This window comes from Numida meleagris, chromosome 6 (genome assembly GCF_002078875.1).
Source record: "Numida meleagris isolate 19003 breed g44 Domestic line chromosome 6, NumMel1.0, whole genome shotgun sequence".
Taxonomy (NCBI): Eukaryota; Metazoa; Chordata; class Aves; order Galliformes; family Numididae; genus Numida; species Numida meleagris.
Window position 1 is genome coordinate 57,936,491 of NC_034414.1, and position 17,098 is coordinate 57,953,588.

Here is a 17,098-nt window from a genome sequence, read left to right on the forward strand (position 1 = left end):
GGAGCAGCTTCCAGTTTCCCCCTCCCCAATACCGCAGCCCAGGCCCACGGCCCCCACACCAGCCTCCACGGGCAGGACCAGCCCCCCGCCGCACTCACCAGCCCAGCACCAGCCCGCTGGTGACGAGGAAGCAGACGAACACCACCGTGATGTAGAAAAGCGGTGAGTATTCGTAGAGCGTGACGAGAAACACAGCAGCCATAGGGGCGGCAGGCAGACAGCCGAGCCGAACCACCCACCTCACCACACAGCCCGCCGGCCGGCTGCTGCGCAAGGCGCATGCGCAAAACTCGGGCGCATGCGCGGCGGCAGAGTGAAGCCGCTGCCCTGAGCTTAGCCTCTTCTCTTGAGGGAACTCCTCGTTACCACGACACCGCGCGGCGGGCGGGGACTCGGCGCCATGGCAACGGGGCGCGGCACGAGGAGGGGGCGTCACGTGGCTGCACGGCACGCGCCCCTGCCCTTTCCCTTTCCTTCTCTCTTCCCCCTGCGGCTCCGCTCGCCGTGGGCCTTGAACCTTCCCGCTTCCCGTAGGCGGCTGCCGGTTCCCGCCCAGCCGCGACGACGACGCTGATTGGCTGAGAGGGAGGAGCGGGGAGGGGGGAGAGACGGGGTCTTCTTGGCGCAGGCGCAGTAGGGAGGGCAGCCCAGTGAGGAGGCGGTGGGGCGGCGGCGCGGACGGTTGTGTTGTTGGCGCGCGCGCTCAAGATGGTGAGAGGCGCTCGCGCTGCCTGAGGGAGGGGGGATGGGCGAGGCAGAACTGAACTCTGAGGGGGGAGCGAGGTTTGTGTAAGCGCACCTTGTCCCGACGGGTTTGGGTTTAGCCTTAGCTAGGAGTGGGGAAAACGCTCCGTTCTGAGAAGGGCGTTGGGTACGGAGCGCGGCTTCGGCGCTGAGGTGCTGCTCCTGAGGGGATGAGCGGGGTCCGTGGTGTCTGTGGGCCGGAGGGAGCCTGGAGAAATCCTTTAAGCTGAGGAGAAACGAGCACGGGGACGAATGGTACGCACACAGTGCTTGCAGTTGGAGGAGCCCTGTGACAGCAGAGCCTGTGATTTCCTCTTTTTTTTTTTTTTTTTTTCCTAAAGAAGCTTGGAAATGCAGCTGTTCTGGCAGGAAAACGTTAGGAATTGGCAAATAACGGGCAAGGTGGAGCTGGTGGCTCTTGCGAGGTGTGCTGGGGGGAGGCGGGCTGCGTGCGTGTGCAGCATTGCTCAGGAAGTGGCAGTGGTTGGCTTGGTAGCGTGCAAAAAAAACCTGCGTGTGTCAGGGAAGGCAACCTGCTGGTGACACCACCGCTTCCTTCCCCATCTTCAGCCTGATGACTCATATGGCATCTGGGTGCTTCTGCTGAAAGCTCCGGCTTCCAAAATGCCAGTGATAGCTCCTGTTGCTTTCAATGCTTCGATTGTTCCGCTCGTGCCGCTGTATTATTCCCATATAGTTTGTTTGGCGAGTCTTGAAGTAGCACCTCTTTCCTTTTAAAGGGCTATATTGTGGGGAAAAGAAATCCTTGATAACAATAAATGAAAGTAATCTTGCTTCAAGAATGTAATGTAACGCGTTTATAGTTAACTGTTGGCAGGACAGATCGCTGTGTTTTTCTTCTTAAAACCTGCTTTCACCCGTTGTTTTCCTAGTTTATATGCATGCTGTGATAATTTCTGATAAGCAGTCCCACTTCGTAAGAGTTCAGGGGCACATATGCCTGATGTGGGGGCATCTCTTGTACTAAAAAGACTTCCCTCATCTGTTCCTCTCCTCTGCAATTCCCTCTGCAGAGTGAATCTCTGGTGGTTTGTGATGTTGCTGAAGACCTGGTGGAGAAACTGCGAAAATTCCGGTTCCGTAAGGAAACCAACAATGCTGCCATTATAAGTAAGTTTAAAACACGGCTGGCAATAATCCCAAGGTCCTGTGGGGAATATCCTCTCCTCCCTTTCTCCCCACTTAATTTTGTTGCTGGAACAGGTAGGTGTGATCCAAGAGACCACGTCTTCCATGAATTTGAGTACCTCCTGTTCTGCCTGTAACATTAACAGTTAGAGAAATACAGTTTTAATGATACGAGGCTTGACTTCATCTGCCCTTGGTAGAGATTTTTGTGGTTGATTGTGGCTCAGAGTTCATGGCTGGTTTTAAAACGATAGCAAAAGCGAGTCATGGCACGGTCGCTTCAAGTTGGTAAATTTTATAGCTTTTAAGCATGCTATTTTGACCCTTGTCTTTGAAATTTGAAAAAGGCATGTTGCTGTGAACAGCCCTCAGACTCTGTATGACTTCTGACTTCAGGGGTTTTGTGCAACTGTGGGGTAGGGACTGAAGAAACAGAATGGAAGGGTGAGGAATGTATTTGTGAGGTGATGTTAAAAAGCTTTATGCGTACGTTGTGTAAAACAGCTGAAAGCTGATCTGTGTTTTATTTTGATTTGCAGTGAAAATCGACAAGGATAAGCAGTTGGTGGTACTGGATGAGGAGCATGAGGTTTGTTAAATGCATTGTAAATAAGAGTATCTTCAGCCTGCAATGTATTGTTGTCTCTAAGGTACTGCCTTAGTTTCAAATTGTTATCAAACTCTTAATCTAATTTGGGTCATGAGCTTATTTAAATGCATGGACACTCTGCATGTAAAGCACAGCGCTATTAATAGTGGAACTACGCAGAAGCAATTGAGGCAACTAATTAATGGCACAAAAGATAAGTTAATTTAAAGCTGTTATGATACAGCTCTGTATGTAAAAGGCATCTTTGGCACCTGCTGGCTTCTCAAAGAGATCTCTGCAGCATTTCCGTGTAGTTCTGCATATGTGTCTGTGAATTGATCTGCTGTCAATTAGAAGCTAGGACTGCTAGTCCTTTGCAGATCCTAAATTTGATAGATGGCATAGTAAGCCACCTTGTAGTATTTCTTAATGGTACGCAGGGCAAAATTAAATCCTTCCAAGGGATTTGAGCATTACCCATAGCTCTTATTCCCTAGAATGTAGCAGCTAACATAAGTGTTTGAGTGGAATGGGGACTCATTGCTCAAGGAGCAATTTCTCAAGAGCACCTTTTATGTAGCTGATTTGTAACAGATACTTATTTGGATGTGCTTGCTTACTTCTGTTTAGCGCTAGAGTTAGAGAAGCATGGTAGCTGCCAGCTTTTCCAGCTAGAGCCAAAGTGTTTTCACAACTCGTTGTGTCTAAACTAGGGATGATTATTCGCACTAACATTAACTCAAAGTCATAGAAATCTATTAGCAGACAAGCTTTCCTAAACTGTTCCAGTAATTTGTGTGAGAGATCGTTATCAGTTAAACTGAAGATGTGTATCTGACTTGCAGGTGTTTCACCATCCCACTATTCTGCTTTAGCCTTCGTAGTATACCTTGAAGTGCAAGTTCATTTGTTCAAATGTTTCTTGTGTTTAATGTTACCAGGGTATTTCTCCAGATGAGCTAAAAGATGAGCTGCCTGAGAGACAACCTCGATATCCTTCTTGTGCTTCTGGCATTTGTCTTAGTCACTCCTGGAAGCTGTTCAAATGTTTAAAGTTGAACTTCACCTTTTTAGGCTAATGCTTGCCTGCAGTGAGAGTTCAGTAATATTTGATTTGTGAGGCATCTTAGGGATCAGTTCTCGTGATGCACGGAATGATTGCCCCAGTTCTTAAAGGTTTAAAACAGTGACTGATATGGTTAGGCCTTTCCCAAGGCTTTATTTCCTTTTAAGCTATACCCTGTAACATTTCAGGAAGTGAAGCCTTGCTGCTTTTAATGTCAAGAAGCAAGTGAAATGCACCAGTTTTGCATGTTGCTACTTGTGAATACAGAAATCTGTCCATGTAGCTTTGGATCTGTTTTGGTGCTTTCCTAGTGTGTGCCTCTTGCTGTTTTGCTGTAGTTACTACTGCTGGGAGCACTTTAGGTACATGATGTAGGGAAGAATCCCTGTGCTGAAAGAGGGAAGGGGAAAAAGAAGAAAGGAAGTGAGTTGGCAGAGGGAAGTAGGTTCTTTCTAACTGTACAAAATAAGAGGGGTATTTAAGGTACAGTTGATGAAAATCTGTTTCCAGTATCCTCCAAAGCTGGCTGGCAATGTTCCAGGTGCCATTCTGAAGCTCTACTTCCATGACCATAGTGCAGTAGGAGGCTCTAAATCAGGAGTTCAAATTCCATAGAACACCTGAAATGAAGTGCTTGGTCTGTGCTGGAGGGATGTGGTTTTCATCAGGCCAGGAACAAGACATCCATGGGTGTGGGAAATCTTACGAAACTGGAGGAGGAGTCTTTGCAATGAAGAGGGTGTTTTAGCTGTCTGACATTCGACAGCTGTAAAGAGACAACCTTTGCCCTCTGGCTGCTGTAGGGGTTGGTAAAAATGGGCAGGATCAGTTCTGAAAGTCAAATATGGAAGTGAAAGTAAGAGGCAGAGTACTTTGCAAATTTGAGGCTTCTCCTAGAACACATGACTTCTGTGTGCCTGTGTCAAGCTCTGATAATTGGTGATTATATCTTCACAAAACAATTGGTTTCTCAGTTTCTTTAACCTCAGAAAAAACATTTATTGTGTATAGTTACAAGTATCAGCATGAAGATGGAAGAGTTTCTTATCCGTTGTGCTTTATCTTCTCCAGTCCTGTCGGTGAGTGAACATTGTGAATGGCAGCTACCATGTGCTGGAAATTTGGGAACGTTCTTTGCAATAGAGGATAAAATAAGTGCTTAATGCTCAAATATTGGTTCTGATGTGTAAGGCTGAATTTATTTATGACAGCGCTGGAATCAAGGCACTATAAAGCTATGGCACTGTCTGGAGACCTTTTTTGGAAGAGAGAAATCTCTAGTATATTAACTCTGTCCTCACCACCTGCTTGTGACAAATGACAACACTTCCATCTGCCCAGATCTCCCTTCTTGCTAGAGATTTTCATTGCATTTGGGGTTCATATTTAAGACACTTAGGAAGTAGGGTACAAATATGCTTTGTTTTCCATTTCTGAAGGCTGAAGAGAAATGTTGGTTTCCTGCATAGCTGTCCAAACAGTGTTTTTTCTAAACGGGCCCGCTGCGATCTCAGCGGCACGCTCGGTAACATTTTCCTCTAAATTACAGGAGCCTGGAGTGCTCTGCATCTGTTCGTGTGGGTTTAGCATAACACATTGCCTTGTCAGCCTCTCTTCAAATCTTGGGGAATCCTCAAAGCGTGACCAGACTGGCTTCAGGAAATGAGTGAGGAGAGGGCTGGAACATACTGCCTCTGTTCCTGAACACCTCTGTACATCTTGTTCTTGGGATATTAGAGACTATGCAAGAGGCAGTTCCTATCCTTCTCAGAAGGCCGTGTCTGGCTGTGAGAGGATCAGGACTGCATAAAAGGGAAAGGATGGAAGCTAAGAGGATTTTCTTGCAGACCTATATGTGATGGGCAGCAACAGTTGCCTCTGAACAACATTGTGATGTGGAATGTCACAGCTGTAGGTAAGAAGAATAGAAAGCTCCATAGCTCGGATCTGGGCAGGTGGAAGTGTGAGTGAACAGAAAGTACTTGAGAAGAAAAACTGTAACCTAAGATCATCCCAAGTTTTTACAGAGCAGTAGCTTGCTCTGCTTGTTTCATAGCAACCCACAACATAAACTTACCTGTGCAGGGAACTGTATAATTCTAATAGTAAATTTCAACTGGCTTGGTTTATTCTAAGTTTGACTTTAGCTCAAATGCGTATGCTATAAGGATTTGAGTAGAACTAGGAGAGACTTGGGAATCTTCCAGAAATAGCAGGAAGGCAAAGAATTGTATGTAATGTAACCAGCACGCTGCTGCAGTGGCAGGAATTACTGCTTTGATGGCTGTTTCATTCTGAATTGCGTTTCCAGTTCGGATGCTGCAATATTTGATGTTTCTGAGCAGAAATACAGGTGCACGTTGAGACCACTAATTCAACTTTAAGTGCCAAGTATGAGAAAAGATAATACTGAAGAATATAAACGTTATACTGAAGTATATGAAGAACTAGGTCACTTTTCTGAATTTAAAGTGGCCTAATTCAGCTTTCAATTTAAATTAAAATAACAAACAGTTTTGAGGTGTAGCAGCTGAAATAACCAAGCACCACCTCTTTTTTTTTTCTCTCCACACAACTACAGGATGTAAGCCTGAGCAGCAGATGATGTATGCTGGGAGCAAGAACAAGCTTGTACAGACAGCTGAACTCACTAAGGTATAATTCATTCATTGAAGTAACTGCCTCTGCATTAAATGTGGTTTGCAAAAGCTGTTTAGTGTCTTGTTTGAACCCAACATATGAAAAGGATGTTATGAGACTTTGTAATTACAGTGGACAGGTTCTGTTTTAGGAAGACCGAAGACAGCATTTTGGGGGGTGGATTTCTGAACTTCCTGAGGTCAGGAAGAACAATATTCCAAAAAGTAACTGTAACAAAAACACCCTTCAGTAGGATGGATGTCCAAACTGTGAAGACTTAGTATAGTGAAGAGAAGTACAGGCTGAAGTTTTGGTATCATATGGACTAGTTTTGCTTTATGTTTTTTGGGTTTGTATGCTTACAGGCCCTGCCTTTCAGAGTGTGTGACATTTGTGCAAAGTGCGGAACAATCCTAAATCTCCCTGTGTTTGTCTCCCCCAATACTGAGACCAGGAGAAATCACAGTGTTCTCTGAAATAGCATTTAAAAAAAAAAGCACATAACTGTCATTTTGGAGACCTTTGAAATTCCTCCTTAGCTTTCTTAAAGTTTTACTTTTGACCAGTGAATGTAAATGGACTGAAGGGTCACTTCAGGATTTTCATACCACGTGAAATGATTTCCCTGTTCCCTTCTGGTCTTCCTTTAACATCTCATTAAAAACACGCATTACGGCAGGAGGATGACTGTGAACTTCTACCTCTTCTGGCTGTATCTTGTGAAAAGACCAGGACCTCTCTGTTTCCAAGTTAGACCAAGCTGACACGAGTAAGTAGGAGAGAAGCAGAAGAAGCCATCTGTACAGCCCCCAAGAAATTATTTTCTTTAAGCCTCTTTAAACTCCATCTTAGAGGCTTGAGAACTCCAGTATCTTTGACAGGAGGGGAGAAGAGTTCCTAGAGGAGATGGGCAGTTGATTTCAGTGAGTGAAGACCCTGATGGGAAGGTGAAAGCCTGCAGTCTAGCTGTTTTGGAGTTGCTATCACTTTCCAAATGGGAGAAATTTGGTCTGTAATTCTTATGAATGAAAGCCTAGGAATGGATATAAAAGTCCATGATTATCTTCTTTCTGAAGCTGATCGTGACCTGTCTCCAGTTGAAGCTGTTTCCTCTCTCTTCTGATGTGCTTTACTCTTGCCCTTCACTGAGCCTTGATTCATTCTAGCTCATGCTTTTTGTTCCTGCTATGACTTCTGCATGTGGGCTTGAGTCCTCTTATTTTTCTCAGTGGCTTGCATGTTAGCTTGGCTTCTGGTAAGCTATTTCATGCTTAGAACATGGGATTTTTCTTCCACTCACCCTACATCTTTTACCAAAAAACAAAAACAGAACCAGAGCAGCAAACAGTATTAGCTGGTAGTATCACTGCCTGAACACGAGAGGCAGTGTTCAGAGCCCAAACCATCAGAGATGGAAAATGGGGGGGGGGGGGGGGGCGAAAGACACACAACCAGAATTGTTCCATGAAGAGGATTAAAATGGTGAGGTGGCTCAGGAAAGGACTAACTATGGAGCTCATTTTAAAGCAGTGGGTTTGCTGAGAAGCTTGCTTTGTGAGTCCTCCAAAAACCCACCTGCTCTGCTGGCCCTACTGTGCTTTCTGCAGCTATGCAGCTAGAGGGACAGATAAAGCTATTTCAGCACTAAATCAGTTATTTTCAGTCTTGTCAAAACAGGAACAGTAGATTGCAGTGAAATACTTCCCTTGTTTCATTGCCTACAAGAATGTTCTTGAAGGCTTGTGGATTTTACTTGCTTGAATCTTCTGAAAAGCTGACCCGATTGTTGGCATCTCAAAGACAATACAGAATTAGCTTACCCTCTCAAGGGTATTAAAATTCAAAACCTAAATCACTTGCACGTATGGGATGTGAAGTTTATTGGCTACTTTGGTCTTGTTTGCTGTTCCAAGGCTTTGTTGAAAGCTGGAGACTTGCACGAAGCTTTAGGCTGGTTTTTCTTGGTGAGCCTTCTGTTCTGAAGTATACCCAGCCCCTTTCTTTTAGGGAAAATGTATTGCTAGATGCTATGAGTTTACTTCAGAACAATGGTATCTGGGGCTTAGGGGCATGCTTCCTAAACTTGGGTCTTAATTCAGCCTGGAGGTTAAATTCATTTCTGCTGTTCCAATAGACAGTCCTCTTGCTGAGATATTTAAGGTATGCTGCGTATGAGAGTGCCATTTCAGAGCAATTTTAAAATGTTGTAAATGTGCTGTTCTCATGTACTTTTTTTTAACAAGAACGAGGTCTAGAAATAGGAATTCTCCAATTCTTAACTTGTCAAGCTATTAACATCCCTTGCCACTTAGACTTGTATGTTTTCCAGTGATGTTACTTTAGAATATTAACGAATCCATTCAAGAAAGCAAAGGAAAACTCTCGGTTACTGGTCTTTTACAGCTCAGATGACTTATGTGGCAAGACATTGCTTGCATTGTATCCTTATCCCTTTCAAGTACCAGCTGCACAAATATTTATGCAATGCAATTTTTATTTAGGTATTTGAAATCAGAAACACAGAAGATCTAACCGAAGAATGGCTGCGTGAGAAACTGGGCTTCTTCCATTAAGAAAACCTCCGTAATGAGTATTTATGTACCATCCTGATCATACTGGAACCAGACACGAATACTTACAGCTAAAAAATGCACTGTATTTACATCTGTTTCCTGCAGTACGTCTCTTGTGCAAAGTTTGTGCAAAGAATAGCAGGTCTGTCTCCTTGAAGTAACAAATCTTTGCAGATGTTTCCTTATGTGTACCTGTTAAAAGGGAATACTCCTCTGCAGGGAATCCTTTTGCACTCTCGTGACTAATATTTCTACGACTAAAATAGTTCAGTTCTGAATTTATAGCTATATACAGGCATAATTTGGAAGCTGATGCTAACTCTTTCTGAGCTACAAATGCATCCTTATGACCTATACTAGCCATTTATATGCAAAAACTGTGTACTGTCATTACGGTCAGAATTTATGATGTTCTCTCAACTTTGCAAACTATTCCCTAGGAGCATTTAGTGTTAAGCAGACAAAATCCTTGTACAGCAAACCTACCCATTTATCCCGCTATGTTATGTCCACGTGAACTTTCTCCAATTCTTGGAACTAATTTTTGTCATTCCAGTAATTCCTCAGCTGACTGAGTCAGTCTTACTAAATTTTCAGGGCAAAGCTTTGACTGTCCAATTCTCATGCTAACACAGTCTTACAGGGACTAGAAGATCACTAAGGGCTCAATTACAACTCTGGTTCCTCTCATACCAGGTGTCTTGCATATGTAACTTACTACACTGTTAAGAAGTTTACCTCTTTGCTCCTTTCCTCTGATATGAACACCTGTGAATACTGTGCCTTTCATTTGTTAGCTTTAAAATGACTTGAGAATTTTACACTGCCACTTACTATAAATTTGGTAACAACTTTGTTAAAGAATCCGAGTAACATTTTTCCTAGTGCCTAGTGTTGCAGATGACATCTATAAGACAAAAGCTAACCTCCTTTTCTTAGAAATTCCAGGCATCTACTCTATTCCTAGGAGTCTGGGAGGTTAAAGCTTTTCACGGTACTGAGTGATTTATATCTCTTTTTTGTTATACAAGTTGGCCACACGTAGCTTTTTGAGTATTTTAATGACAGTCTCTAATTTTCTTAACTGCTTGTTAGTCAAAATTACATTCCAGGTGAAAGCTTTTGCACACGGGATTTGATTTTCATTTACTTACGGTTCATCTCTTTGAGACGGTAAAGATTCTAATGTGAAAATAGTATTTAACTTTTATAAACGACCAGTCTTTTTACAGAGCCGTTTTATATCGAGTAGAATAGTTGTCTGATGTGGGACATCGTGTTCAGCCAACGCAGTGGCAGAAGGAGTGCTCATGTGACAGCATCTCACTGTCTTGCTCGTGAGTGTTTGTTGTGCTGCTGAGTAAGTGTCTGCGTAAGAGCAGCTTCCTGTTGATAACGTACCTTGAAATACAGCTGCCCTGACAAATCTGCTTGGTGAGGAGGAATGCCTTGTTAAATTTGGAGGCCAGTATTTCGTGCTGTGAAACCTTTGCCAAATGAAGGTCTGTTTTTTTTGTTGTTTGTAGGCATGTTTGTTAGTGGTTTTAACACTAATTCCTTTAAGATCACAAGGAATTGATTTGCAGAGGTCCTCGGTGTTGATAGACCTCTTCTTAGTTTGATATTACTGCTCATTTATTTGTATATGGGCCTGACTTGAGAGGAGCTCTTTGAAATACGTGTTAGAATGACTCAATTAATCTGATCTTTCAGTTCTGAAAGGAAATGCTTGTAATTAAAATACAATTTCTCTGGTGAACTGGAAAACCAATTTCACTTCCCTGGACAAAAAAATGTTGACTATGAAACTGCTTGATCATTCTGTACTACCACTTTTTTTTTTTTAACAAACGTTGTATAAGTAAGACTTTGACTTTAGAAGAATGGTGTCAACCATGGCATCAGTGTTGAAGCAGCAAAAGTCTTGTTTCCTTGGTGTTGTGCTAGAGGTAAGGCCTGTTAAAGTGCAGGGTGGCTGAAGAAAGTTTGCCACTTGAAACATTCAACTTGATACCTTTTTAGTGGGAAAACTGGATTAATGATTTTTATCACTGTATTTTGTACACTGGTGGGCTGCCAACATCCAACTGCTGCTTGCACAGGTCTCAATGAAAATAGCTGTAAAAGGAGATTCTGCAGAGGGGAAGGAAGGAGCTGCTGCAGTCAGATGAGTGAAGCAGGTTCTGCATCTCTGCATCGCTCCGCCTTCTGCCAAACAACCTCTGCTAATTACAGTTGTGTCCATGTAGTGGAAGTCTTCATTTGGAGTTCTTTACCGCTCACTTTGAGTGCTCTTGCTTCTTCCACTTAAGGATTTCTGCCTTAGGTGCTGCCCTTCAAGTCTTGCAGGAAGCAGACGAGTTCTATTGAGTGTTAAAGCCCACGTTCTTGTGGAAGATGGTATTGATGCTGCTCAGCCCGCCAGTATTAGTCTTGTAACAGCCTTGCTTCATAGCTGTAGCTCCTTCCCTTCTTTGAGCTGTGGCAATGAGGAAGCAGCTGCAGGTGCTCGAAGAAAGAGTACACAGAGGATGTTTGCCATTCTAGGCTTGTTTGTTGTTTTCTTGTTTCCAGTGCAGTGTTCTGGCACAATTATCTGCCACGTGCTGTCCTAGGCCCTTGGGATATAGCTAATGCTAATACTTGGTTAAACAGAGACGTTGATTACATCCAAATCCGTTCTGCACAAATGCTTGTTTTCATTTTTTTCCCACCTTATCTGTAGAACTGCATATTCCTTAGTCCTCCTCCTTTAAGGTGAGTGGGAGGCAAGCGTGTCCGTGTTCAGAAGGCCAGTATATTCTGACTGGGATTTACTGTTACCTGTCCTCACGTGTTTGTCTTGTATTTCCCGATCTCTAAAGATGGTTCAAACAACGTGAATTATATCATGCAGCCTATGGGAGCCTTTGTAGCTTAAAGGTCTGAGAGTCAGCATTTTCCATTGTGAGCTCCTATTTTTCAGGAGTCGGTGAGTTGGCCGTAAAACCTTTGGCCAAGAGTTAAAGGTCTTTCATAAAGAGAAGCTTCTGCCACAATTAAACCCGTTTTGCTTTAAATATTGAAGAGATGGCTGGGATACAGCTCTTTGTAATCCTGCTCATTGATGGTAAGCTGAATTAAAGCATGAATTTGCATGGTAACCCATAAAATGGACTTGTAACGTTCAGATTTTTTTAACAAAGTGTAAATGCTGATACTTGATGGTTCGAGTGTGTTCCTAGAATCATGAATGCTGGTTTGAGCTATCAGAGGAGGCAATAATGATGATGTTGACGCCTTCCCACTTCTCCACAGGAGCATTTTAAGCATTTGTACCAAGATTCCATTTTTGTATCTTTAACTGTAAAATAAATAGTCCAGAAGCAATGTTAAACCAGGAACGGGGATCTGAGTCAAACATGCAAGAGCAAGGGGTGCTGACAATTCCTCGCTTCGCTGTGCTCAGGAGAACTTCATGTCACACTTTCTGATACATGCAACCAGTAGCTCAGAAATAGAGCTGTAATGTGACACGAGAATTGAGGCTCTTTGCTTTTGCTGTGTGATCCAGACTCGGTGTGGCTTTGTGCACCGTGATCTGTCCGCGTTGGCACCAGTGCTGCTGGTGGTGAAAGGTGGGAGGGGTTCATGGCCAGTCTTGGGAACTCGGCAGTTCCACGAAAACACCAGGAACCAGTACAACTTCCATATGCTGTTTAGTCTCTGCTAGTTCACATTGCATGTTCACTTTATACCAAATCTTTTTTTTGCTAAGCATGGTGCTTGTATTGGTTTAAATAAAATGTTTAATTAAGAGGGGCTGTTTCCTTGTGTTCATTACGAAGTAGCACACGGAGCATGGGTCTGTCTGAAAGGGGGGAGTCATTAATGTTAGGCACGACCTTCCTCCTCTCAGCAACGTAGAGTTTGCTTTCAGTTTGTATTGTGGTGTTTAGAATCCAGTGTGCTTCCTCACAGGCTCTTCTCAGTGTAAGAATTCCCCTTTCCATCCATTCCCAAGGGCAGCAGTAGGAAAGGGGACAGGGCAGCTCTTTAGAATTTTTCTTCCCCTTTTTCCTACCTTGTTGAAAAAGCTGCTGGAGGTAATTCCGGTGATTCAGCATCAGTAGTTGATGTGTCATTGCTTCTGCCAGTGCTGAAGAACAGAATTAATGGACCACAGCTTAAACATGACAGAAATAAACCCCTTCTTCCTCAGGTGCACGCAATCCCTGGTGAATTTAACAGCTGTGAAGGAGGTGATGCGCAGCAGGTTTGGCACATCTGGCTTTTGAATGGCTTCTTGGTCACCTAAGTATGTTAAAAACAGAATCTGTTGCCAACAGCTCTGAGAAAGATGGCTGAGCTGCTGTGGGACAAAAATGGCTCTCAAGAACAGCTCAGTAAAGAGAAGGAGGAAGAAAAGAATGGGAATAAGAAGCTCTTGCATTGGAGGGGGGTCACTTGGGTGGCCCTGTGCTATCTCTTGTTCATTGAGCGTGCTTAATGAGAAAATGTGGCGATAGCTTACTGATAATTCTAGGTTATCGAGACAATAAAATCAAAAGCTGACTTAAAAAGATTTGCAGAAAGATACAGAGACGTGAAGGGCAGCTGCTTTCATTCAGCAAAGGTCGTTGGCTTGTAATAGTTACATGGAAAGGTCAGCTGAGTGCTTGTTAAAGATAGGGAACAAAATGGAAAACCTCTGTGCAGTAGTACAAGCTGTCCGTGACATTCAAGCATACTTGTGCTTTCTCTTCCAGGTTGTGTAAAGTGATGGCTTGCCCAGGATGAGCCTGCTAAGGAGATCTCTTAAAAATCACAGAATCCTTCCAGTTGGAAGGGGCCTTTAAAGGCCATTTAGGCCAGCTCCCCTGCACTGCACAGGGACATCGCAGCTAGACCAGGTTGCCCAGGGCCTGATCCAGCCTCGCCTTGAAAGTCTCCAGGGACGGGGCATCCACCACATCTCTGGGCAACACATCTCTTTGTTCAAGCCTTATATTGAACAGTTAAGCATAAGGCTGAGCAATCACCTGCCTCCATTTTTGTCTTAACACTCCATTTTCATTTTGTGGAAAGCAGCGATGGAAAATGCTGAAATACAGGTGAATATTCCCTGCTCGTAGTTAGGACGCTGCTGCCATGTAGAATTGTATTCACAGCTGTGCAAACTTGGCCACTGTTCCCCCTTGAAGCTTTCTTCTCTACCTGCTGTTCCTTTTGGTGGTACTGAGGCTATGTGGTCTTGTGGGGATGGCAGGTGTCTGCTGCAGCATTTGATTGCAGCATTTTCTGCAGCCTCGCCTTGGTCTGACTGGGTTCTGTGTCCTTCTCTAATGGACCCATAAAGTGAAGGAGATGATTTTAATACATGTAGTAAATGTGCACGGCTGGTTTTGTGACACTGGGGGGGATTGCTTCCTCTGGGCTGTTTTGTAGTGTTTCCTTCTTTCAGGGACAGCAAACACCCCCCGCTTAGCATCGTTCACCGTTGGTGGCAAGTGAGGCATCACATGCAGAGTGTGACTGAGCTCAGCTGAGATGCCTCTGACAGCTCTAGCGGCTCCTCAGCAGGAGGCAGAGGGGAGAGGAGAGCAATTACCAGCCAGAAAGACACTGAATGCAGAACAGATGCGAACGCTGGGAAAACAGCACGACTGTCTTTCATGGCAAATCTGCTGCTGCGGTGGGGAAGCCCCATCGAGGCTGTTGGAAAGGCGTGCTGTTAGCTGTCCCTGCTGCTACGTGGAGCGTGCTACATTCTCTTCTGTTTTCAACAGCGCTCAGCTCTACAATTAGCGTAGGGCAGCCCTGAAATCCCCACGTCACGCAGCATCTGTTGTTGTCACCCCTTTTCTGCAAAAAAAAAAAATAAATGAGGAGACAGAGGAAGAAAGTGGGGCAGAAAATGTTCAGTTGGAAGGGAGAGGGGCGCCAGCCATCCTATACGTTCCCTAATCCCTAGAGGGCAGAAGTAGAGCAGAACGTTAGGGGTCAGCGCCCTTATTGAGCGGAATAAGGGACGGGAGAGATTTAGCATTTCGTCAAAATAACGCCTTACGTTTAAACATCCGCCGCTGGAAAATGCTGCTGGGTAATTGGAAGAACAATGCGCCTGCCTTCCTCCAGACGCAGCCTGCCTCGCCATCTGCTCTGACAGCACCAAATCCTGCGTGGATTTGGGGACGTGATTAATTCAGCTCGGACGGCTGGATCAAGGGATGAGCTGGAGGCAGTGTTTATACCCCACCTCCAACTGTGAACGTGCAGTTGTTTGCTTCAAAAGTACGAAAGGAATCGTGTAGCTGCACCACTGGAAGAATGGAAAACTAGATGCGTCCACTCAACCTTCTATCCCATAGATATCCAGGCTTCAAGGATAGTCTGACATAAGCCTGCTTCCTCTGGCGGCGAGGTTCCTTTTCCAGAGAACTTCTGTGTCTGCGTTCCCTGTGCCGATGCTGCAGCTGGCTCCTTTCTGGAGTTTAGTCACAAGATCTTGAAGCTACAGGCTCCGTAAGCAGATGTGGAGAGGGATCTGGCCACCCCAGCCTGCTCCTTTGTGCTGGTGGGAGAGCTGCTGCTGAGCCAGAGCCACTGCAGGGCTGCACTTCCATCTGATGAACAAGCAGGGGCTTTGAATTTCTAGCACTGGCAGAGCCTTGAGCTGATTTGGTAATGCGGATATAGCCAGAGAGATCAAAAGCAAGACTTCTAAAGGACTTCAGATGTAGATGAAGGCTTTTGGAAATCCGACTTAGTGTGACCTGAGTGTGTAAATACATTCTGGGCCTGAGGGTTCTGTACTCAGAGCCCCCCGCGATGCCTGTGGGAGAGCAGGGAGGCAGAAGTCCCTCTTGTCCCACGCTGATTTCTTGCTCTCCCTCCCAAATTTTCAAGTGTGTTGCCTGTCTTCTGCTGGGGCTGCCAGAGCTGCAGTGGGAGGTGTGAGCTGCTGCTAACCGGGCCACATCTTCTGGCTGCTCCGTGCACCTTCCCTGCTTTGGGCAGGGCAGTGAGGGTGTTACACCCGGAGGAGCGGATTTGCCCTCGGAGGAAGCTGCCCTGATTTTATCATGATCAAATCTTAACGCCGTACCCAATGGTGACTGTTGCTACGAAAACAATTAGTGGAATAATTAACGAAGGGGGATTTTTGGGGCGTTATCATTACGTGCCAGGTGTAACGCCTTGTTAGAATTCTAAGCCTGTGGGTTTCAGCTTCTGTTTATTCAAGCTGAAATAGATGCAGTGTTGATATTGGGATCAGAATGTAAAGCAATTCTTTGCAGGGCCAAGGATTGAGAGCGTGATGCTCAGACATCATCCTGCAGCTGGACTCACGCAGAACGTTTGGGAAAATTCCTCTCTGTTTGTTCATGAGAAACCAAATCCTGAAGCACGTTATAAAATAGGTTTGGAAAAGCAACCATCGGCCCCTTTGCCCCGTCGCACACCGATGAACGCCACGTGCTCTGGGTTCTATAGACAGCCACTAACAGGAGCTCAGCAAAGCAAGAGGAACACAAAGCATCTTCTGAGAGGGAACTGTTGCCATCGGACGGGAGGTGCTGGAGGGATTGAGGCCAGGCCAGGATTCCATGATGAGCTGCGGCCTGGCAGCGTCCGTGTTTGAAATGGAGCTTTAAATGGGATTCTTGTTTCTCTTGAGACTTTACTTTCGCATGCAGAGGAATTTATGACTGTTATAATATTGACGTGGTCGCAATGGCACAGTCTAAACAGCCCGTCTAAAGATGAGTTCATGGTCACAACAGGAAGGGATGTTTGCCCGGGGAAGGAAATCAGCGCACATACGAGTTCGGAGATCTTTTCACCCTCCTGATCAAAGCGTGAGCCCTGAACCAGCATCCCAGCTCCTGGTGCCTGCTGGAGCACCGAGGGGCAAGGGAAGGCAGAGGTGTTGTGCTGCTGCCTCTTGTCACGGGCGCACAAAGGATGTGCAAAGTGACACCTGTGCCACACTGCGTTAGCCGCTGCTCACTGTGCTGAAGAACGGGGCGAACTCCTGCCTTCCTACCGTGGGAATTCAGACACGTTGCTCTGCCATCTTCCTTTGCAGCTCGCTCTGAAAGCACTTTCGCTGGGACTCGCCGCAGCCTTCTTTCCTCAGTTAACTCTTCCTGGTGACCGGGCTGTAACGTGCTGCGTTATGGCTGATGACGTGACTGTTCTCTGATAGGAACAAATGCTGAAAGGGATCGAAGATGAAGTGAGCAGACACTGACGTTTTCCCTTGTGATTCCAATCAGGATTAAGCTCGGCGAGCCCAGGAAAGTGCATTGAAAGCCATAGGCCATCCCCGCATCACCGCTGTGTTTTCCTCGT

The 17,098-nt window shown here is 45.1% G+C and overlaps 2 protein-coding genes across 5 annotated transcripts in view; one reads left to right on the plus strand and one right to left on the minus strand.

Annotated features, from left to right (window-relative positions):
* CGRRF1 (cell growth regulator with ring finger domain 1) overlaps positions 1-343 on the minus strand; it is a 12,729-nt gene extending 12,386 nt beyond the window's left edge. For all 3 annotated transcript variants that reach the window (XM_021403558.1, XM_021403559.1, XM_021403560.1), the window contains exon 1: positions 99-343. In XM_021403558.1, coding sequence (XP_021259233.1) covers positions 99-202 — 104 coding nt within the window. In that variant the 5' untranslated portion in view covers positions 203-343. The remainder of the gene's footprint in view (positions 1-98) is intronic.
* Positions 598-12,559, plus strand: GMFB (glia maturation factor beta). 2 transcript variants are annotated; one of them, XM_021403562.1, is made up of 7 exons: positions 598-711; positions 1,779-1,875; positions 2,433-2,482; positions 3,424-3,473; positions 4,545-4,627; positions 6,130-6,203; positions 8,690-12,559. In XM_021403562.1, the coding sequence occupies exons 1-7, from the start codon at positions 709-711 to the stop codon at positions 8,759-8,761; spliced, it is 429 nt and encodes a 142-aa protein (XP_021259237.1). In that variant the 5' UTR covers positions 598-708; the 3' UTR covers positions 8,762-12,559. The 2 variants fall into 2 exon arrangements, with proteins under 2 accessions (XP_021259237.1, XP_021259238.1); XM_021403563.1 differs by lacking the exon at positions 598-711 and adding an exon at positions 740-999.

Coding starts and splice junctions, on each gene's coding strand:
- GMFB (XM_021403562.1), top strand. Junction 3,474..4,544: donor CTGCCTGAGAGACAACCTCG/ATATCCTTCTTG, acceptor CTCAGAAAAAAC/ATTTATTGTGTATAGTTACA. Junction 4,628..6,129: donor TATCTTCTCCAGTCCTGTCG/GTGAGTGAACAT, acceptor ACACAACTACAG/GATGTAAGCCTGAGCAGCAG.